General features: G+C 42.7%; 1 protein-coding gene across 1 annotated transcript in view; it reads left to right on the top strand.

The window, feature by feature from the left end:
* LOC144671491 (striatin-3-like) overlaps positions 1-23,232 on the top strand; it is a 51,895-nt gene extending 28,663 nt beyond the window's left edge. The window contains exons 9-18 of the mRNA XM_078533440.1: positions 855-976; positions 1,712-1,887; positions 2,879-2,926; positions 3,414-3,535; positions 4,615-4,782; positions 8,381-8,521; positions 9,700-9,798; positions 10,532-10,618; positions 13,461-13,667; positions 15,717-23,232. Of these exons, the coding sequence (XP_078389566.1) occupies positions 855-976; positions 1,712-1,887; positions 2,879-2,926; positions 3,414-3,535; positions 4,615-4,782; positions 8,381-8,521; positions 9,700-9,798; positions 10,532-10,618; positions 13,461-13,630 (1,133 nt within the window). The 3' untranslated portion in view covers positions 13,631-13,667; positions 15,717-23,232. The remainder of the gene's footprint in view (positions 1-854; positions 977-1,711; positions 1,888-2,878; positions 2,927-3,413; positions 3,536-4,614; positions 4,783-8,380; positions 8,522-9,699; positions 9,799-10,531; positions 10,619-13,460; positions 13,668-15,716) is intronic.
* Positions 23,233-23,799: the final 567 nt, after the last annotated feature.

The following is a 23,799-nucleotide window of genomic DNA, read 5'->3' on the forward strand; positions in this document are numbered from 1 at the left end:
ACCATCTTCTCTTCATCATCAAAAAATGCATTACAGAATCTCCAGAAGTAACTGAAGAACATCAGATGGTGTCACAGTGGTTCATAGCTGTCAGCCAGATCATGAGATGAAATCTTGTGATCATTCCCGTGTTTCTTGCAGTTTTTTCTTTTTCTTTAATATTGTGAACTTTGTGGTTTAAGATTTTTTTTCTATTGGAATGAAATCCTCTGTATTTTTCCCAGCCTCTAGTGTCATGGCCAGGATCCTCCATGTAGTTGATGCATGCTGACACTCTCACTGAAGTATCTGTTATTGCTACTTAATCAATTCATATTCAAAGAGCTATAAAGATCTGTAGTACACACATTCGGTTGTGAACCATCCAGACAGCAAATTCCTAATTTAATACGTACGCTGCGCTGAGTTAACAGATCTCAGCTGGATTGCTCATTAACTTCTGAAAATGTGATATAAATGCAGCTGATTATGGAGGATAAGATTAGCCAGTACATGTTTATGTTACTGCCTGGTCCACAGGCATCCTAAGGCAATCTCAGGGAGGACAGGAGCAACCCTACTACCCCCACCTGTGCAGCAGAAGTGCTCAAAGGAGCTGTATTGTCACATAACTCAATTCACACATTATATTAACACTGTAGTGGTGATGGCTGTCTCCAGTGACGCTGTTTCAAACTACCTCACGCCGTTGGACTCGGCTACTGATTCCTCTCTGTGAGGAATTATGTGCCCCTGACGGCATATTATGGGTTATGGGGAGAGTAGCAATAAGTGTGTGTCCTAGGTAACCTCTTTGTGGAGCACTGATGGCTGAATTCTTTTTAATGTCCTGCTACTGTATGTTTCCATTGCAGCTGTTCCCCTTGCGTTTCCCCCGCATGCTAACAAGCCATTTATACTAGGGACAGATAGCGTTGGAGATGGAGAAATGAGCCTGGGTGAGCTGGCAGACCTGACTGTCACTAATGACAATGATGTAAGTACTTTTCAAAAACTCAAGCTCTTAACCTAATTTGGCAAGCACTGTTGCATCTGAATTTCCATTTCATGAAAAAGGATGACATTCTTAAGTTTGCACCTTGTAGGACTCTTGAACTTTGAAGCATTAGCTGCATTAAACCAGAGGCAAAGCACTTTTTTGTACTATTTTTTAAAAATATATTATTTTTATTCCCTCTTCTCCTGAAGGTGTGTGCAGTTCCACAGGTGCCACCAGCCCTCCTCAACTAAGTGACTATTCTACAGAGAATGTCAGCAGACTGCTCAACCATGGAGGGCATCTCAGCTGACCCATGACCTTGTCACATACCTTTCAGCCATACTTGGTGGACAGTGATTGGAACTGTGAACAATGGCTTTTTCGCTCCATCTCCCAAAGTCCAGGGTCAACAGGCTCAATTACAATGCCCCAAATACAGCCCTAGAACCTGACTCATATTTTCTAAAATATTTGCAACCTTAAGAATCTAATGCTGCGTTGCAATGAAAGCTAAATGCTATCTGCTTTACACAGCTTCTCCTAGCTCCCAGTCAGAAATGCTGCAACTATTGATAAGAGGGATTTGGATACAAATCTAGCCAGAAATTTGTCTTAAATGAAAACAGAAAATTCTGGAATACTCAGCAGGTCAGGCAGCATCTGTGGAGAGAAAAACAGAGTTAATGTTTCAGGTCGACGACCCTTCATCAGAACTTGCCTTACTTGTTGCAGATTTCTGATGGTAAAGATGCCTTCAGGAAGACCTGGAATCCCAAGTATACGTTGCGGAGTCATTTTGATGGGATCCGTGCATTGGCATTTCACCCGGTGGAGCCTGTGCTCATGACTGCTTCGGAGGATCGTACTCTGAAGCTGTGGAACCTGCAGAAAACAGTTCCTGCCAAAAAGTAATTTTTTTCTGTGTAGTGAGACATTTTATTTCGAAGCAATATTTGTTTCGCGTTAGGGCAGAGAGCAAAACCGTGTGAATCTTATGGATGAACTATATCATGATATTGCTGATCTGTATACAATCCTGTTGGGATGGCCTTTTTGAGGGTCTGGATATTGTAGTGGATTACACACTGGTCTTGCACCTTGGGGGGCCAAGTTGCAAACCCAACCAGATGGGACAAAGTCTCGCTCACTGCAGTGGCTCTATTAGAGTGTGACCAGTTTCAACACCAACCCTTGGTCTACTGCACAAAATGTCCCTCATTTGTATTAAACTTCTGATTTCATTCAGAGAGGGTAGCTGGTGCGGAATGTAAAATAATTCTTAACTATTGCAGGAGAGATACCTTTCTGAGTTTGAGGGTGAGGGTCATTATTGGGGCAGAGCAGAAGGAGCTTTGCCACTGCATCTAATCTGAGAGTGCACATCACTGGTACTGGGTGGACCAGTTGGAAAGTTCTCCATTTCCCAGTACTAAAATTCCTCACCAATGAAATTCTGGAGTTATTCAAGGGGCAGTTAAATACTGGTGAGAGGTCATATGTTGCCATCATGGAATGGGTCACATGGGCTGAGAGCTAGTTCCATTTTGTTTGTTCATCTTTAACTATCAATTTTTGAAGCTGCAATTGTACTATGTGAGGCTGGCACTAGTAGCACCAGATACTGACGCACGGATCTGAAACAGCTCATTGCAGCCGGTAAGTAAACCTTCTGGGATTCAAATAGAAAATGGTTCTCCTGGCCGGCTGTCTTATAGAGACCTGGTTTACTTGAAGTTTTAAGTTGCCTTTTGGAGACCAGAAACCGAAGCACTCACATTGCATAAAAAGTAGCCAGAAATGTTAATTGGTTGAAAACTTAGTTTTAGAAAAAAAATCCAGGTAGGGTGTTATTGGAGGGAAAAATGTCCATTACAAGCGTTTTATTTTATTTCGTTCTAGGAGTACTGCGTTGGATGTGGAACCAATTTATACGTTCAGGGGACATGTGTGAGTATATGATAAGTCAATTATCCCATATACCTTAAGGAGATGTTAATTCCTTAATTTAGTTCCTTAATTTAGATGCTGTTATTAACATTAATTGAAATTATTGGATAATTCAATATTTTTAGTGGAAACCAACAGCTTCACTTCACCAGGAGCGGTGTTTAGATGTCATGGGGTTACTCTATTTGCAGAGTAGGCTCCAGATTTGATCCAACTTCTCCGCTAAGTTGATCTCACCGGGACAGCTGAAATGGTGCAGAAGTTGGCCACTGCTTCTAGATGTTGAAGTGGAGCCCCTGTATTAGAGAGCTGCTTGTGCCCATGTAGCTGTACTCCACCATGGGTCAGCACTTTCAGGGCAGAGGGCAATTACTGAACTTTACTGCATTGCTAATGGTATAACAGTTCTGTTAATACTTGATTGTCGAATCATTTTTACTGTACATGGCTCTTTTTTAAAAAATCTCTGCCTCTCCTGGTGTTACAGAGACCCAGTGTTATCGTTAGCAGTTAGTTCTAAAGGGGACCAGTGCTTCAGTGGAGGGCTTGATGGCACAATTTGCTGCTGGAATATTCCAAGTTTGAACACTGACCCATACGACACTTACGGTATGTGCTAAGTCGGGTTTAATAAAATAATATACTGATGGGCCTGCAAATGCAAGATCACTCGGGTTCCAGATTATATACAGTAATGGTCATAAGCTGGAGTGATGTTTGAATAATTTATGAATGTCAATATTGTATTAAGGTTTTCAGTTATTTATTTAGTTATTTTCCTCTGTCTGTTTTCCATTTTTTACCCTTCTCTCCTAAATGTGTTAATTTTTGTTCTTCGGATCTAAGTCCTTGCATAACCAATACTGTGCCTCCATGGGTTTTAGTTCTCCTGATCATTAATGTATTTGATTCCTCTCACTTTTCCCTTCCTTCCTCCTTGATTTCTCTGCCCAAAGGCAGGACGACCCATAGCACCGGGATCTCCACCATGAGTAGGGAAAGGAGAAAGGTCCCAAATCCACCCCTGCCAGAACAGGGATCAAACTCCGTGCTGTTAGCACCAATCTGATCCACACTGATCGTCCAGCCAACTGAGCCAACCAGCCCTCAAAGGGGTCTGAGTTGCTGTGGCAATTTACACTTTTACATGCATGTTGTAGACTGGAACTATGGATAATGATGGAGAGACTGCAATTTCTTTCATCACAAAGCTGATCCAGAGTCTCTCCCACTCTTGCCACCTGCCATTGGTGTGTGTTGGAAGGATTTACAAATTGATACTCAACCTGTTTGGCCATGCTATGAACGCACCTTCCTTAGCCATCAAGTCCTGGAGTGGGACTTGAAGCGGAACTTCTGGCTGAGAGACAGGGACGTTATCTCTGTGCCACAAGACCTCCTCTCGCTTTTTATTACAGCTAAATCTGCATTTGTTGTCCTGACCAAACTATAACTTACGAGATCAGCCATTTATTCTGCTCTCCTGCTAATAATTACTTAAAACAATTTTAAGAAAGGGTGGGTTGGGGGCAGGGAAGCACAGCCTGGGTAACCCAGTGAAATGAGACATCATAAGGGTCAAGCCTGATATGTGATCTAGCTGTGACCGTGGGCTATTTCTGTGGCTAAGATTCCATTCTTTCACTCATACAATTTATCATTCAGTGCTATGAATCTGCTTTTTACAGATGAGAGTATTCTGTCCAGAACACTAAATGGTCACACGGATACAGTTTGGGGGCTAGCATTTAGTATCCCGAAGAACCGCCTCATTTCATGTTCAGCAGATGGAACTGTTAGATTGTGGGATGCAACTGCAAATCCAGCCTGTGTTGGTACATACAACAAAGATAAGGGTGAGTAAAGGCTTTGCAGGAAAACATATGGTGCTCCAGGGATGATTAGGAAGAGGGTTAGAGTTGTGAGCCTGTTCTTTTGGGGGTGTGGGAGATAGAAGTAGGGAGCTATCTTCTAGAAGGGAAGTCATGGACCATCTGCTGGAAAGGAAGAGAGACAGGACAGCCATCTATTGGAGTGTGGGGGGTGCCAGCTGCTTCAGGGCTCCCATGTGCCATATGCTCCTCTCCACCACCACCTGCTGCCCCGCCCCACAATTAAATTTGTGGCCCTTGTCCTGGAGCCAGAGAAAGATGTAGTGTATTAGAAGATCCAAAGCAAGCAGGGAGGAAATAAAATGTCAAGATAATGTTTAATGTCCACCTTAAACATTCACACCCTCCACCACTGATGCACAGTGGCAGCAGTGTGTACCATATACAAAATGCACTGCAGCAACTCACAAAGGCTCCTTCAACAGCACCTTCCAAACCTGTGACCTCTATCACCTGGAAGGACAGGGCAGCAGGTGCATGAGAACACCACCACCTGTAAGTTCCACCCCCATCCCCCAAACCACACATCATCCTGACTTGGAACTATATCGCTGTTTCTTCGCTGTCAGCTCGGTCAAAATCCTGGAACTCCCTCCAGAACAGCACTCATGGTGTACCTACACCACATGGACTGCAGCATTGACTCAAGGCAATTGGGGATGGGCAATAAATGCTGGCATAGCCAATGATGCCCCCATCCCATGAAAAGAATATTAAAAAATTAGTAGTTCTTTTTCCAGTCTTTTACTCCCCCATCCCTGAAGGTGCCCCACTCTTTACCAGGACCTTTGTGCCTTCATCCAAGCCATTTCTAGGACCTTGGTACTTTGCCAGAGTTGCCATTTTGTTCACATGTGAGTATTAAACAAAGAATGACAGGCTTTTTAACACCAGAGAATATCAAAGGTTGCCACTTGCACACATATACTTTGCAGCCACTGGTTAGTATTCAAGAGCAGCCACTTTTCCACTCTTAATCCATGGGCCAGTTGAGGCAATTCTCCAGTTTGGCTTGGATTAGCTATGCATCAGCCAGCTGAACTATCAGGGGCACTTCTATTTAGATAACATTAAACATAATGGGCAGGATTTTATGCTTAACAGCAGGATTAAGGAGACAAAGGGAAGGGCATGGTTTGCTCAATCCAGCCCCCGCGGTTACATCATGTCGTCAATCAAGCGCAGCCAGCCAGTTAGCAGCCGGCTGGTGGGAATGCCGGCTATTAGCGTGGCGAAGGGGTTCTAGCATCAAATCGAGCATCTAAAGTAGGATGTCAGCAGGAAGGTAGGTTTAGGCCATGAGCATGTCAGTCCCGGCCCCCAATTTAAAGAGACACGCTGTCCTCTCACACTCTCCCCAGTTGTTCTTTCAGCTGGTGAAACTTAACAAATCAAGTTCACTAACAGCCAGATACTGTCACCTTTAGCTGCAGACTCTGTTGCTACATGCAGCCATGGATCCTGTTTGCAGGCCTTTTCATGTGCCCTTGTGCTATCCCTGCATACCTGGCATGACTCAACTCAGTCCTGATGTTTTTCCCGTGTACCTCCCTTAAAATGGAGTGGGCCACGAAAAATTGCAGTCTTTTGGCTTTTTAACAAGCTCTAGCTTGTTTATTGACTTTTGTGAAGATGGTTTCTGATTTTGGGGACTAGTTGGATGACGTTGGATTGGCATCACGCCATATTTTCCGTAAGTGGGCTTAGGCTGAGGTGCCTTCCGATTTAGAGTTTTACAGCACAGAAACAGGCCCTTCAGGCCATTGGTGTCAATGCTGGCCATCAAGCACCTATCTATTCTAATCCCATTTTCCAGCACTTGGCCCATAGCCCTGTATGCTATGGCATTTCAAGTGCTCATCTAAATACTTCTTAAATGTTGTGAGAGTTCCTTCCTCTACCACCCCTCAGGCAGTGTGTCCAGATTCCAACCACCCTCTGGGCGAAATATTTTTACCTCAAATCCCCTCTAAACCACCTGCCCCTTAACTTAAATCTATGCTCCCTGGTTATTGACATCTCCACTAAGAGGAAAAGTTTCTTCCTATCTACCCCATCTATGCCCCTCATAATTTTATATACCTCTATCAGGTCCCCCCTCAGCCTTCTCTGCTCTAAGGAAAACAACCTTAGCCTATCCAGTCTCTCTTCATAGCTGAAATGTTCCAGCCCAGGCAACATCCTGGTGAATCTCCTCTGCACCCTCTCCAGTGCAATCACATGCTTCCTATAGTGTGCCGACCAGAACCGCACACAGTACTCCAGCTGTGGCCTAACTAGCGTTTTATACAACTCCAATATAACCTCCCTGCTCTTGTCTTTATTAGTCAAGGCAAAGAATATAAGTATCCCATATGCCTTCTTGACTACCATATCTACCTGTGCTGCTGCCTTCAGGGATCTATGGATATATACACCAAGGTCCCTCTGATCCTCTGCACTTCCTAAGGTCCTACCGTTGATCATGTATTCCCTTGCTGTGTTAGTCCTCCCAAAATACATCACCTCACACTTCTCAGGATTAAATTCCATTTGCTACTGCTCTGCCCATCTTACCAGCCCATCTATATCGTCCTGTAATCTAAGGCTTTCCTCCTCACTATTTACGACACCGTCAATTTTCATGTCATCTGCGAACTTACTGATCATACCTCCTACATTCACATCTAAATCATTAATGTACACGACAAACAGCAAGGGTCCCAGCACCGCTCCCTGTCGTACACCACTCATCGCAGTCTTTCAGTCGCAGAAACAATCTTCGACCATCACCCTCTGCCTCCTGCCACTAAGCCAATTTTGGATTCAATTTGCCGAATTACCCTGGATCCCATGGGCTCTTACCTTCTTGACTATTCTCCCATGTGGGACCTTGTCAAAAGCCTTACTGAAGTCCATGTGGACTACATCAACTGCACTACCCTCATCTACACAACTAGTCACCTCCTCGAAAAATTCAATCAAATTTGTTAGACACGATCTCTCCCTGACAAAGCCATGTTGACTAACCCTGATTAATCCCGGCCTCTCCAAGTGGAGATTAATCCTGTCCCTCAAAATTTTTTCCAACAGTTTCCCTACCACTGATGTTACACTCACTGGCCTGTAATTGCCTGGTTTATCCCTACTACCCTTCTTGAATAATGGTACCACATTAGCTGTACTCCAGTCCCCTGGCACCTCTCCTGTGGCCAGAGAGGATTTGAAAATTAGTGTCAGAGCCCCTGCAATCTCCTCCCTTGCCTCACATAGCAGCCTGGGATACATTTCATCTGGGCCTGGGGATTTAGCCACTTTTATGCCCGCTAAAACCGCCAATATCTCCTCTCTTTCAATGCTAATTTGTCCAAGTATATCACAGCCCCTCTCCCTGATTTTGCTTCTGTAAAATTCAGCCCAATATATTGCCATGTATCAAAATGGATATTAATAATCTGTCGTAATGCCTTCAAGTCTGAAAGATGGAAGTACAGTACAGTACAGCAACATTTGTAACTGACTGTTTACTTTTTGAAGTCAACTTTCGTTGGTTTCTAAATTTAGATTGTATTCACTTCTCCAGAAAATGGAATTCCCACCTCTGTTGCCTTCGTGAGTGATCCTGCTCATGCTGTAGCTTCCTTCACCAGTGGCGATGTGGTCATATATGATCTGCAGACGTTGCAGCCAGTGATTACCCTGGATTCTAAAACATCTGACACTGGTAAGCTGACAGACGGGGCTAATGTTGAGGGGCTGCAAACCTGAAAGTGAGTCCTGTTTGTCTATAGAGCTCCATCTCTTACTTGCATGTTATTTGCTCGTTTTTGCATGTGTTTTTTTTTTCCAAAATTTACAGCACACTGCCTCCATTTTGCCGGAATGTTTATGAATCGGATGTACTGGTGTCACATTAACGAGGGGATAAGACTATATATAGGAAGGGTGGTCTTCTTTTGACCTCTTTGTCTCTCAATTGAATATGACTCCGTACCCCACACCAAAAACATATACAAAGTTTGTAAACTAACCATGCACTAAAAAAAAAGTCGCTTTCCAGAAATTGAATCCTTTGGGGTCCCGTATTGCTGTGATTTAATGACAGAGGAAATGTCAGATGTTTTGAAGTAATTTGAGGACCTTGGTGTAAAACAAATATAGAGGCATTAGAGAAAGTGCGAAAAGGATTTACTAGCAAGAAACCAAACTGAGATGTTGTTATACCTGTTAGGAAATATTGATCAGCTTGGGGCTCATTTCTCTGGAAATGAGAAGACTGAGGAGTGACCTGATAGACCTTCAAGATTACGAAAGGGCTTGATAGGCTAGACATAGGAAAGCTGTCTCCACTTGGTGTTGAAGACGAGAACTAGAGGCCATAGTATCAGAAAGTCACCAAGAGACCAATAGGAAATTCAGGAGAATTACCCTAAGAATGCTTAGAATGTGGAACTTGCACCCACAGGGTGTGGTTGAAGTGAATAACATTGATGTATTTAAGTGGAAGCAAAATAAGCACCTGATGGAGAAAGAAGTAGAAAGACATGTTGATGCGGTTCAGACGAGAAAGGGAAGGAGGACACTTGCGTGGAACATAAACATCGGCATGGATCAGTTGGGCTGAATTGTGTACTGTAAATACTATGAAAGAAAGTGGACATTTCCCAGAATTGTGATGCAGACAGCCACCATTCTGTCATTTTACATCAAAGCCAGTTTCAAGTGTTGTTGGATACCCCTACTGTACCACCCTCCCAATCTATATTAAACTTGCATTTACAAAATCAGGTTTTACCGCTGTCACTGCTTGACCCCAGTTAACTTAGTGAAAAAATAACTTTGAAAACCTGGTTGGATTCATTGAATTTTCTCTCTCTCTCTCTCTCTCTCTTTCTCTCTCAGCTGCCAATCAGATTAATCGGGTTGTCAGCCATCCCAAGCTGCCAGTCACCATCACCGCACATGACGACAGGTGTATTCGGTTCTTTGACAACAAAACAGGTAAAAAGAAAACCTATCCGTTGGTTTCTTAGGAGGTTATAGATGTGGCAACTGAGACCAGAGCTTATTAAATTGTTCTGAACAATGCAGTTTGTAGCCTGTGATCAGATAAGGCGATTGAGTTAGGAAGGAATTCAGAGTGGGGTGATTTAGCAGCAGCTGTCTGCGGGAAATGGTGTAATGAAAAGTGCATAAACCATATACTTGAGCATGGACTGTGACATTCCTATTTACTATGAATGGGTCTAGTAAAGGGCCAAATTTAGCAGGGTAAGCTGAATAATATATACCTTTAACATACAAAGGAAAGCAACCAATGGAACTTTTAGCTCATCCTTCATTACAAATCTACAGCACCCCCCCCCCCCCTCAGCATTCGACTGTCCCTTGAATGAGTTTACTCTCCTTCTGGATACCCAACACTTGCCCTAGCATGATTTTGATGGGAATTGTGTTACTTGCATCTTGCCAGGTTCACTTCCTGAGCGTCAAGTATGCTTTGGCCCAATTTTTAAACATTGGGAGAGGTATCAAATGGTGCCTGTGAAACCAGACGGCCATTCAACTATACAGGTTGATGCCCTCGAGAGTTGGGGAAGGAAGAAGAAAAATCATATGAACAAAGTGGACACGGAGAATAGAGGGGTGGACAGAGGGTGAAGAACATAAATAGTAATCAGCTGGATGAACTGAGTATATTTTTCTGTGATGCTCTTTGATCTACTTCTTTTAGGAAAAATGATCCATTCGATGGTTGCTCACTTGGATGCAGTCACCTCTCTTGCTGTAGACCCAAATGGTATTTTCCTGATGTCAGGAAGTAAGTACCACTCAAAGCAGTACTTGTTTTTTTAAAACAGAAACAGAATTACCTGGAAAAACTCAGCAGGTCTGGCAGCATCGGTGGAGAAGAAATCAGTTGACGTTTCGAGTCCTCATGACCCTTCGGCAGAACTGAAGTATAGTTAGGAGAGAGGTGAAATATAAGCTGGTCTAAGGTGGGGGGCGGTGGGGGAGAGAGAAGTTGAGGTCCTCCACCCCTTCCTCTACTTGTTTTTTTAAACTTGACCCACTGTCATCGCCTGACAATTTTTAGTTGTGTTGTATTCTGCAGCCTTAAAAAGGAAAAAAAAACAGAATTTATCAATTTTTCATGACTTCTTTCAGAACATCCTAAAGTATTTCGCAGCCAATGAACTATCTTTCTTTTGAAGTATGTTTGCTGTTGTCATGTAAGGAAATATCAACATCTAGTTTACATACAGCAAGGTCCAACGAACAACAGTGAGACAAATGACCAGATAACTTGTTTTTGGTGTACAGGAAAAGTGGAGACTGACATTGGTTTGAGTTATTCATTGTGTCACATTAAGCAGGGAGGTGCTGAATTAGAGACATTGGTTAGGGAGAGAGGGACTGTAAATAATGCCTGGTGCCTAAAGGCAGGCTACAGAGAATTGATAGTGTCTGTAAGTTAAATTTGCTTTGTATTCATACACTATTTTGGGCATCACCATCCTATTATGCCTGTAGGTGGCAGTTTTGGTAGGTTATTAAGCTATCTGTGAGACAGTCAGATGCACCACTAGTGATTGCTTCATTAGTGGTGGCTTTTTACCTGTACTGACAACCTGGTTACATTGGAAATCGATGGAAGAAAGTCACTGGTGATGTAGCACAGAATGGTGATGTTCCCAGAATCTCTACTGATCCCATCTCGGTGAAGCGGGAGGAGACACCAAATAGAGAACAGCAGCCCCCTCAGAGGGAGAGAGCATTTTCAGCCACAGCTCCCCCCGGTGGTGAGCCCAGAGAGAGATCCTAGGCTCTGTCCCCAATCCATATTGAATTGACTAACCTCAGCCGCAGCTGCAGCAATGGAACTACAGTTGGATTCATCTCTCTGGTTTAGAGGGGAGAAGCCAGTGTTCCTTCGCCTCATCCCTATCTGATGACTGTGTTGGAAAATACACGGCTGCTGCACAAGGACAGGATCCAGCTCTCTTATGATCCCCACTGCCCTACAAGAATAGTCTGCGGGCATTCATTGCTCAGATTCCTAGCCATGAAGAATGGTCACTTAGAGTTGTTGGGCTGTGCCTCAGCAAGAGTGAGCCTTTAAGAGAACATAAAGGAGGATAGAATTGAAGAAACTTGGGCCAGAATTTTACCTTTGGCATGCGGGCATGCGCCCGACACACCGGAACGTAATATGATGCACGATGACACCGGGCACGCGTCCCAACATCACCGCGCACTTGCACGATATTTCGTTCGGCAGGCGTGCGCCGGAGTCGGCTGCGCGTCCGCCACTAATTGAAAGGTCTATTAAGACCATTAAGGACCTAATTGACTTGAAATTTATGCTGCCCGTCCAACCTAACGGTTGGCGGGCAGGCGAAAAGGCCAAGCGGCCTTTACATTTTTTAGGAAACCTCATCCACGAGCGGGTCCCATCTCGTGTGACACAGCCATATGAGGGGGCACGTTTCATTCAATTTTTACTGTGTGTATTAATTTTTTCGAAAAGCACTTCAGTGTCCCTGAGGCAGCTCCACGCCTTGGAGATTGAAGCGCTCTTTCACGCGCATGCGTGCTAGACCCGACTCTCCCTCTTCCCTCTTCCCCCCCCTCCCACACAGGTAGCACTCAGCGCTACTGCTTACGATCCACACAGGGCGGGCCTTAATTGGCTCACCCGTGTAAAATGGCGGCGCGGAGCCGATTGCGGGTGGCTTCCTGACCACCCGCTCCCGCTGAACCCGCATGCCAACTGTAAAATTCTGGCCTTGGTGTATTGGCACTTCAAATTACTGCGACACAGGCTGGCACCTTTTATAGATTTTTACGGCTGAATCCTCACCAATTTCATTTTTGGCGAATGGAAGTGAAAGAGGAATCAAGGAGTGGTCCAAAGCTGAAGCATCCCAACTCCTTTAGAAACATATGGGAGAAGGAGCTTCAATGCCCACCCCATTTTGCTCACTTAGTGGACTAGCTACCTGCCTGTGTTTTCTGTTACATGATCTATCTGGAAGGGTGGGAAAACTTTTTAAGAATGGGCTTGTAAAGGGCACAACGGAGCCTTAGCAGTATTCAGTTCAAGAGTGAAGACTCCCTATCGGCTTGGCTCACTTGGCTTAGCGCACCTGCTTTAGAGTCAGAAAGTCATGGTCATTGTCTCAGGATAAGGAGTCAGTCATTTAGGACTGAGAGGAGGAGAAATTTCTTCACTGAAAGGATTGTGAATCTTTGGAATTCTCTACTCCGGCATGTTGTGGATGCTCAGTCGTTGAGTAGATTCAAGACTGAGATCAACAGATCAAGGGATTTGGGGATAGGATGGGAAAGTGGAGTTAAGAGTAGAAAATCAGCCACGATCTTACTGAATGGATTACTCCTCCGATTTCTTATGTTCGTGACTGACCACCGGAAGACAGATTAACTGGCCATTTACCTCCTTGCTGTTTGCAGGGGCGTGTCATGTGAAAATTGACTTTTATAATTTCCCACGTAGCAACAGTGATTGCATCTTATTGGCTATGAAGCAATTTGGGGTGTCCTGAGGGAATGATGGTGCGATTAAAAATGCATGATTTTTCTTTTGGTTTCCTTGCAAATTGTGCAGAATTTAAATTCCTGAGGTGTACCTTATTGAACAGGTCATGACTGCTCAATCCGACTCTGGAACCTGGACAACAAGACCTGTGTTCAAGAAATTACAGCACACCGGAAGAAGTATGACGAGGCAATCCATGACGTCACCTTTCACCCGAGCAAAGCGTACATTGCCAGTGCAGGAGCAGACGCCCTCGCCAAAGTGTTCGTATGACACAGTATCACCTCCCTGGTCTCATTCCTCTGAGCAGGTGAGCTTCAGCAGTGCAAAGCCTGCTTTTTAATGCGGAAGCAATTTTTAAAGTTCTATTTACGATGGTGGAGGAGAGAGGTTGGGAGCGGTGATCCCTCTTAAGCTGTGGACTGATGTGGCCGTGCAGCAATCATGAAGGTACTGTGCAGGCCGCTCTCACAACACACACAAATTTTCGGTTAACGCACAAAAAAATTTAAATGTATCGCACATTGAAATAAACAGGTTGTGTGCAACAAAGAAAATTTAGAGGGATTATTGGTTGGGTCCAATGGTATAGAGTCTTTGTGTAACAGTGGCAAAAGCTTGGTCAGTCTGTACATTATTAATGTTTAAATAACCCATTACACCATGAAGGGCATTAAGAGGTCTGCAGTTAGTCAATGGCAAAGATTCCAGATCTTAGTTGAAGTTCCTGCTCTTCATCACTACCTAGTGCCCCTCATTGTAAGGTGAATACATACCTGGGTGAGGACAGGATTGGGGTTGACCGCAGTGCTGTCCAGTCAAATAGCCTGCCAATACTGACTGGACTCACTCATGAGGAATGGCCCTTGAGCAGGGCATTAGAGGGTTGGCAGTAGCCTTAGCAACTTTCATTTGCAAGAATCAAACCATTTGTTTGGGGGGAGGAGGGAAAGTTGTTATATGAGATGCACTGAATCACAAAATGGTGGAAACTTTGTGTTTTCCTACACAGTAAGCTTCAAACTTCAGCTGCCTTTGAGGAAGAAGAGTTATGTTTTAGTGCTTTTCAGCCTACGCAGACTCTGATATGTTCCCTAGGGACATAGTTCTCTGCAATTTCTGTCCATCCAACTCTCAAAACAGGCTGCTTAGCCCTGTTTGCCCTTATATTTGTTCTCCATTGGTTATTCCTGTTTAGATTTTGTGGGCCTGGAGACTTGGATGGTCTGATTTTAGCTCAGCTACCTTGCATAAATAAGAACACAAGAAATAGGAGCAGGTGTAAGCCATATGCCTCCTCAAGCCTGCTCCGCCATTAAGTAAGAATAGGGCTGAGTTTCATCTCAGCTCCACTTTCTCACCCTATCCCCATGTTTTACTGGTGGCAAAATTCCATCCCCAAAATCTTGCTACATCTCCATATTTTACTGGTGGGAAAATCCTATTTGAAGCAACAGGATCTGTTGTTGGAGGTAGCTTCAATTACGTGGGAGTTAATGGGGAGATAGATTTACACTGTAAGGCTCCATAATGTTCCCTTTATAGATACAACAGGATACAAGCTTGAAAATGTCTGCACTTGAGTATAGTTGCATTGCTAGTATTAATGCTATAAAAATCATGTTTGAGAAACAAGTTCATCTCTAATATGTTAACTCCCTTTTCAGCATTACACTATATTTTAGCCTTCACTATTTGAGTACAAGGAGCCTGACCTTTTTCATTTGGGAATTAATACAGTGACTTTAGGTTGTTCAAAAGACAAAAATGGGATGTGTGTGTAACATACTTAATTAAATGGCCTAACTAGCAAAGCATCTGGGAAGGTCTAGAGATGATGCCTGATCTGTACCTGTTCCCACCTGGGGCAAGGGCTAGGCTGGTACAGTTGACACAGGAGATAGAGGGAACTCATCCAAGGTTCCTCCTACTGAGTTCTCTTCACTCGTCCTTTGTCACAAAAGTGCTTGTACATAGTTAATGGGGGAGAGGGCAAGATTAGAATTGACTGTGATAATCAGCCTTTTGATACTCACCTTCCAGGTTGGTATGTGTGGAACGGCCATTGACGTAAAATAATGAAGAGTTACAACACTGTAGGGACCACGTCCAAGCACATACAAACACTGCCACAAGAAGCAGGGAAATTAATTTTTTTTAAAGACCTTGCAAACAAAAGTTGTGTGAGAAAAGCTCACTTCTGCCACCTGGTGGCTGAATGCAAAAACAAGTGTATTCTTATCTGTATATGTATAATATACGCAAAAATACTATTTGCATTTAAAGACGTAAAAAGTATTTGTCTGGTTAATCTTGCCCCTTAATTTGTATTTCATTCCTTTTTCTCTTCTTTTCGCAGACTGGTATCTGCTCATCTATAAGGGTTGATCCCACATTCCTCCCAGAACGGTTGCCTTTGAATCAGTGAATGAAGATAACTTGCCCTCCAGCCATGAAGTTCAGAATCCTGGGTTTGCAGTCCCGGGTTGTGCCCCCTCCACACCTTTCATAACAAAGCTCAGGGTTTGCGTTTAAACCTTTTCAGGGCTTGTGTTCACTGAACTTTCTAGACGATGTGTATATGTTTTAAACTTTCAAAAAAAATGATTTGGTAAATTTTGTATAGTTACCCGATTGTGGGCTGTGTGAAATAAGTAAAAGAAGTAGCAGAGGCGTAGGTCAAACCTTATAAAGGTGCAAGAGCGTGTTTTGTGCTGGTGTAAATTATTTTTAATGATTGGACTACTTTTTTAATACAGCCTGCTACCGGTGTGGTTATGTTTTCTTTCCCTGGCCAGTTATCCATCTTGTCCCAGTTTAGCATTGACAATAGAATACAGCAGCAGGCACATATGACAGGGATAAGAGTACATAACTCCTCTTCTCTCTCTTCCCCCCCCCCCCCAAGAAATACAACATTGGGGAGAATCATGAGGGGGCACACGTGGAAGTGGACCAAGGTTCCCCAACTTGGGCTCGAAAGAATACGAATGTAGTAATGTACAGTTAGGGGTGGCTTGCAGCTGCCTTTCCCCTCATAATCTGAGGATCACTTAGCCCGACGGTGTTGAATGTACTCTATTAATACAATGGGGTAGATTTTATAAATCCTGTCTGTCCTACTCTGGACAATTTAATTTAAAGTAGTTTTTCTGATTAACCATTTCCCATACTGTTCGTTATCTCCAGATGGTTATCTATCTCATGCTTCCTTTCAAGACTGAGAAGCCCACGCTTCTCCAATGTTTCCTCAGTACTCAGAGTGTTGATATGAGGAATAGTCTCATTGCTTCTCACTTGAATGTTTGCCTTGATCTGACAAGAGCGCTATACAGTTTGATTGTGACGTCCCCTGATTTTTGTATAGTTCACCATTTCATTGGCTTGTTGATTACTGTTTTCCAGTGGTTAGATGTTTCGAGATCTGGTAACTCAGCACAGACAGGAATCAAACCTGGGACCTTCCTGGTCTATATGGCCCAGGGTGGAATACTTTAGGCCATTAGGGTAATCACTGTGGGGAACTGGGAACGAAAGTGTCACATATTTGCCTTTATCAAAATTATGCTGGTACCACAACAGCGATAACCAGTTTAGGAGTTTTGTTTATACAAAATAGCCCTTCAGGGATTAAATGATCCTTATCGAGGGAGAATATGGAAAGGGCAATATGGAGTTATTCTACCTTGTTTTTTTAAGCTACTAAAGGGGCAGATTTGTGATTTTTTATTTGGAATCTATATTGGGACTTGCTGCAGAGGTTGCTGGAGGCGATTCTACCCTTAAACTTAATACCACAGGATAGACTTACATTCATGTTCAAATTCCTGATTTGTCATGCCTGTGGATAAAGCTTGGCACCAGGGGTATAAAATGCATGTTTTATCATGTAGGAGACTAAAGTACAATTCATGCTGTATGAATGCAGTAGCCTTTCTGATTGGCTCAAGATCATGTCTCCATCTGAGACAAATGGAGCACAAAGATCCCAGGTTCAGCCTGTGCTGAATTAGCTCACACTGTTAGCCTCAAGGTTTAGAGGGCAGGAACTATCAACCGGAGCTTAAGCTTCTCTTGTCCACTGACCCCTCTTTGGAAGATGTTTAAATATGGACGCTGGACAAGATTAGGATTGTGCCCTGTGTTGAGCCCCCTCACAGCTTCCTCAAGCAAAGTGGAGAGAAGATTGGACAGGCAAAGATGTGGCACTCTGGAACCTGTGAGCACTGGCAAAAACCTTTTCAGAAAGACAAAAAGCCCTTTCCTTTCCCATCATATCATTTTAAATGCTGTATATCTATAAATTAAAATTAGAGCATTAGTGCAGGATTCCAGAACATTCCGCAACAGTGTCCAAAGAATAGCTTTATCAAAATCCAAATCGCCTGGAATTTTTAGTGGTTCTCCAAATATCCTGTCTTAACTGTGGTGATTGACGGAACCTCTAGACTAAGGTTATAAATGTCACTTCCCTGGAGGTCTTCCCAAAATTATGGTGGGTGATCGGGAGCATCCTGCAGAAATTCTCCCCCCTCATGCTTTTCATTCTATGGTAAAAGTACTGCCAGAACTAAAACAGTTATTGAAGGGAACAGTATTTGGGGAGAAATCTGCACTGTGGTTGCAGAACCTGAGGAGCTAATCCTGTGCCATGCCTTGAGAGTTCAGCTAACTATGGCAGTGTTCCCATCCTGATATTCAGTAATACATTGAGTGAGGTGGTTGGGGGGGGTGGGCTACTGCAATGGTGTCATGAGTGTTAACATGAGAGAAATCCAAACCTATTTCTGACCATTCTCCCATAATATAGATGAAATGCAGTGAGTAGTTATACCTGTCAGTATATCTTTGCTTTCCCCACGGGGTGATCGGTTTAGTTTGCCACTTTTGCTAAATATGCTAGTTTAAAGTGAAGTATTTCAAATTATACCAGGGACAAATGTCATCTTGGCTAATTTGGTTGGTAAGTTGAATGTGTGTTATGGTGCTAAGCCACATGAAACAACTTGCAGAGCAAGAGAAAAAAAACATTTGGACTATCAAACTTGCTCTATTTAGGAGTCACACATGATTATTTCATCATGGGAATCACCTGCCTGCACCCCAACCAGTCCCCCAAATCTTATCCATCACCCACTGATTCCCTAGAGAAAGAGCAGTAAGTTCAATTCCATTGGGTGGGTGCAAGGAATTGAAGCCGTGTGTTAATATCTCCATGTCGCTGATCTGCCCCTGCCCAACAAAGAATCATTTTTGCTCCCTTTAAAGATGTTAATGGACCCCCAAATCAACCACCTTCTCTACGAGTCCGTTCCTTGTGTCCACCCTGTTGTGGTGTGCGAAGGATCTCAGATTCAGGTTGTGTTCTGTGCTGAGGCAATGCAACTGGCCACTGTGCCCCTGAGCTAAGAAAGGGATATACCAGCATGATATGCTGCTGATCACTATCGGGTGGCCCTTGCTGGAACTTGGGCTTGAGGGAGCTTGGGTGAAGTCAGGATTGGTGTTAATTCTAATGTTTTTCCGTAGTGAAACAACCTGTTAACACTCACTATCCACACTTGCCCCTGGGTGAAGTGCTTGACAGCTGCGAGTGGAATTCGTACCTCAACGTCAGAATGTTGCCTTCAGAAGAAGAGGAAAAATGGAAGTTAATATATCTTTTCTTTGAACTGCACTGGGTAAACAATGGCAACCTCCCATCCTCATTTCTTATTAATCACACACAGATTATTTACCAGGAGACCAACGCTACAATAAACTGTTAATTCTGCACCATAAATTCAAATTACGGAATGGTGATCCATTTAATTAGTCAGTACAAAGTGTTTTCTAAATGAAACTATAGCCAATAATGTTTAAAAGTGAATACAGTACAGAATGTAAATACACAGGGGACAATAGCACCAAGAGGCATCCTCTCATAGATATTTTAAACACTGCTTGCTTTCTACAGCATTGTTGGTTATAGATAGGTTTGCATCCAGTAAGGATTATTTTTTTTTAAATAATTCTTTGGGCTCCTTCAACATTTCAGTGAGTAGATGTGCTGTACAGACCAGGCATATCTTCAGTTTAATCCCCAGTAAGTTAGAGAGTTAGGCAGTTCTCAGTTAGGGCAGGAGTTGGCATGCTGCAGATGGTCTCGGCGCTAGGCAGGGTAAAATAAATTGGACAAAATTCCTGCTACTGATGGCTATCAAGTTGCGGAGGATGGGGATCACTAGGAAATTACGGGCACTGGATCAATGCAGGTCTGAGAGGGATAGGGGTACTTCAAAAGTATGTGGGAAGTGGATGAAGGCAGGTCAGACTTGACTGTAATGCCTTCCACGTTTATTTAGCTCACCAGTGCTTACTCCTCCGCCCGCTAAATTGGCAACCACAATCTTTTTTCTCGGTCAAAACACATTTTATTTCTTAACACTTTTTCTTCTAGCTCCGCAATAGCTTGTAAAATTGAAGGATATTTTCACCCTCGTGTTTCAGCGGGAAAATACACTTTCTTGATGTGGTGAGTCATATAGATCAGGAATGTCCTTGAGTTCTATCCTCTCAGGGTTTCTACATGTGAGAGAGATGGGGCAAATCAGACAGCTTTCCTGTTTGCTAACCATTGACTTGTGCTGGAAAGAGCACTTGTGTGGTCTCCACGTGAACTTAGTATCAGTCTTGCTGTGATGTGCACCCTTCCCCTTACCTACAGATCACACTCAAATAGCTTGGCAGCACTCAATGTCAGAGATATGGAATGGCTTCCTACAGTCACGTACAACCTTCAAGAAGAGAGGAGTGGAAAGGGAATATTGTGAGCTGTGAAGAATTAGAATAATTTTATTATATTGCGAGCTAAGCAAAATGTATAAGTTCTTACACAAATGTGAACAAAATGCCTCGAGGTGATATTGACCTTTGTTTATTTCAGGACTAACATTTTTTTCATGTGGAATTTAACAAGTATAACCAAGCTGTGTAGCAATCTAGAAAGCAAAACTTACAAAACAAATACAGTTCAAACAAAGGCATTGACAATTTATATATATATATATATATATATTTTCAGTTCATTTATATTGTAAAAGGTATCATAACTGTTCTATGGAATTCAAAACTACATTCTGTTCAGTGGGACTGTCCAAAGTTTTTGTCTCCATGAGCTGAATAGGTGCATCTGTTGAAATCTTAGGGGGCCACATAGAAAGTTTAAATCCTTCTTCCCATCTGCCTGAAGCTGCTGCTACTACTGGCAAGCATGATGCTCTGATTTCAGATCCATCCGTCAATGAGCCAACAACTCCCAAGAACCAACCTTTTCCAAACCGCCGGACCCACAAAACCCAAACAAGGCAAATTAGCAAAGGAGAAATGTGGGTACAGATAAGATTGAATTGTCTAGGCCTCGTGGACCATGCTTTGGACACCCCTGCTGTATAGGTGCATTTCCCAGTCAGAGGTCTTCTGGCATAAGTCCCTTTGCTGTGCGAATCTTACACCTGTTATTAAATTCCTGTCGACGAGATTCCTGAATGTACACTCCCTGGCAGTTTTTTTGCAAATGAGGTTGTTTAATAATAGCAAGCAAGCTGGCAGGCCAGCTCAGTCTATAAGAGGACAAAATGCTACTTGGAGCAATCTTGAGATTGGGGTGTTTATACAAATGTGTATTTCTAAGCATTACACTGCAGAGGGTTATTTTTAATTTTAAAAACTAAATCACTTAGGAATTTGGCACTATCAGTTGGGTGTTGCAGAATTAGGTTAACTTTGTAAGCAGCCAGGATCATTTGATTCCAGAATCTTTGGTGACAGGAATTTTTTGGTTGCAAGTAGGAAATTCAAGACAACATTGGGATTTTGTAGAGGGAATGAAATGTTGGTCACTTAAATCCAGGTTTAAGGTTTCAGTTCATATTTTTAATCCTGATTGTTTATGTTTTCTTCTTTGAGGTCTCGTCACCAGTTTCCTTCTTGATAGTTTAGGTGGACCCCAGTGTGATAATGAAACAGAGTGTGGTCAACGAAAACCATAAATAATTGTTTGAAAAAGAAACAAAGGGAATCAATAGGTAACTATCTTGGAGGCTTTTTCAGAATTTCTTCCCCCTAACATAAAAACAGAAATCATTAACATTCTTCAGGATGTACCTTGATGGGAGATGAGTTCTCAAAATTCAGACTGGTCATTTTACTTTATATTTTGGAAAAAGGAGACCCTGGACACAGCGCTAGCGTGTATGAATCTAAATGTTCATATCCTGGAGTGCCCTTGTTTTCGAAAAGTTCTTTTATCTTGCCTTTTGCCTTTTTCTGTTGTTGAATGTGCCATTCTCTTCCACCTTCCCATTTCCCCCCACCCACAACCGCACCCCAAACACCTTTAAACACTTTTTAACAAGGTCAGCCTGAACACGCAAAAACCTGCAGGACCGGCCCTACTCTGTCCCCTCCCTAAATTTCCCTTTGTGAAACAGGCAGCCTCAACCAGCCAGCTAGTCACTGACCGCATTTTTTGTGGGTCATTATTGCATGGTCAGTTTACTTCATGTCCTGTTTTCTTACAGTCAGATGTGCGTTCAACAGTGGAGCACTTGTCTGCCGTCAGTTGTTTGCAGCATAAACAAATCTCAAAAGGGCTTTCCTGCTGTAGTTTTGGTGATAAGCTGGTACTAAGGATCCTGGTACATCGAATGAGCCCACAACCAGCATCAACCTCTGGACAAGATTCCTTCCACCACATTCATGCTGGCCACCATTTACTTCAAATGTGTTCTAATTAAAAAAATAAATAAATTGTGTTCTGCTAAATGTTCTTTTTTGAAGTAAATGGTGGCCAGCATGAATGTGGGTGAAAGGACTTTTGCCCAGAGCTTGATGCTGGTTGTGTGCTGTCCAATTTGTTGATGCCAAAATCTTGTTGACGCAAATAACTTGGGTTACTTGGAATCATTTTTATCCTGACTTCCAATAGACCGGGGTTGAAGGAAGTGGTTGGGAGATCAGTCCAATTCTTTGCCAATGTTTTAACTGTCCAGTAGGAAATCATACGATGGGATAGCTATTATATTAATCCACCTGTTATTTTTTTTTCCCCCCCACTTTGATGTCCTGGCCTTAGAATAATGTCTTGCTTTGACCAAGATAGGATTTCATTATTTAGGTAGATGGGGCTATTAAAGCCTTCCTTTCCCCCCCTTTCAAAAAAAAAAGTATGAGATTCCCACTCCCAACATCATTAAAATTGTGAGGGAAGTTTAATTTTTGGAGAATTCCTTTCCTGTAATAGTTGCAGGTTGGTTGTTCCACACATTTTTTTTTAGTTTTGCAGGAATTGTTGTTGCTTTCTGGGTCTCATTTTGGTAGCCAGTTGGCTTCTTAACCGTCTCCCACCAAATGATTCTGTCTCCCTCCCCACTTCTCCTCAGAAAACACAATAGTGCCCGAGCCCTATATCACTGCCAACAATAAGCAAACTAATTCTGAAAAATGTCCGGTTTGAAAAAAATGCTACATATGCAGTTCTTAAAAAGAAATCAGTGCAAGACTTTGGAAAGTGCGTGACTGGGGTCTTGTTTGCAGGTTCTCAGTGGGACAGGGTTAAACTCACAATCCCTTTTTAAAAAGAATAACTTTTTCTTCCTCTATGAATTTATTGCAAAGGAACTGTATATTGTGTAAAATTTTAAATATGTGATATTTTGTACATCTCACTGTATCTCAAATAGTTGTGTATTTATCAAAGACTACTGTAACTCTTTTTTATGGCACTTGTTTTCATGTCTATTTATTTTACTTCTGTCTTGATTAATCAGTGATGTTCTGTATGTGAAAAGGTCTGAAAATAAAGTGTTTGTTTTCTACAGAGTCTGTCATAGTAACGAGCTGCATTCCTATTTAATCAGAACACTCAAAAGTAGTTTTGATGTTACTCTCTGTTAGTTGATGAATATAACTTTTTTTATAAACAAGATTGTGAGTGAGTTGGCGATGGGGCTCCACAACCCTTTACTGGTCTGACCCTGCAACTACATAGTTACAGGTACAGATTTTTCATTATAAATATTTACATAGGCTCATTGTTAAATGTTACCATAGAAGTGTGACTAAAAATCATAACAGGGCATGCATGCACAATATTTTAATATGTAGATATGCCTTTAGCGCAACAAGAGGATTGACAGGGTATCCTGAAACAGGATTCTTTTAACAATGGTACAGTGCAACACTTGTATTTGAGTCAAAACAAAAACAGAATTACCTGGAAAAACTCAGCAGGTCTGGCAGCATCGGTGGAGAAGAAAAGAGTTGACGTTTCGAGTCCTCATGACTCTTCAGCAGAACTGAGTATAGTTAGGAGAGGGGTGAAATATAAGCTGGTTTAAGCCTAGTCTACCCTGACACTCGAGTGCTGTAATGAGGGAGGGCAGCTTTGCCATCTTTCAGAT

Source organism: Cetorhinus maximus, chromosome 32 (genome assembly GCF_964194155.1).
Source record: "Cetorhinus maximus chromosome 32, sCetMax3.hap1.1, whole genome shotgun sequence".
Taxonomy (NCBI): Eukaryota; Metazoa; Chordata; class Chondrichthyes; order Lamniformes; family Cetorhinidae; genus Cetorhinus; species Cetorhinus maximus.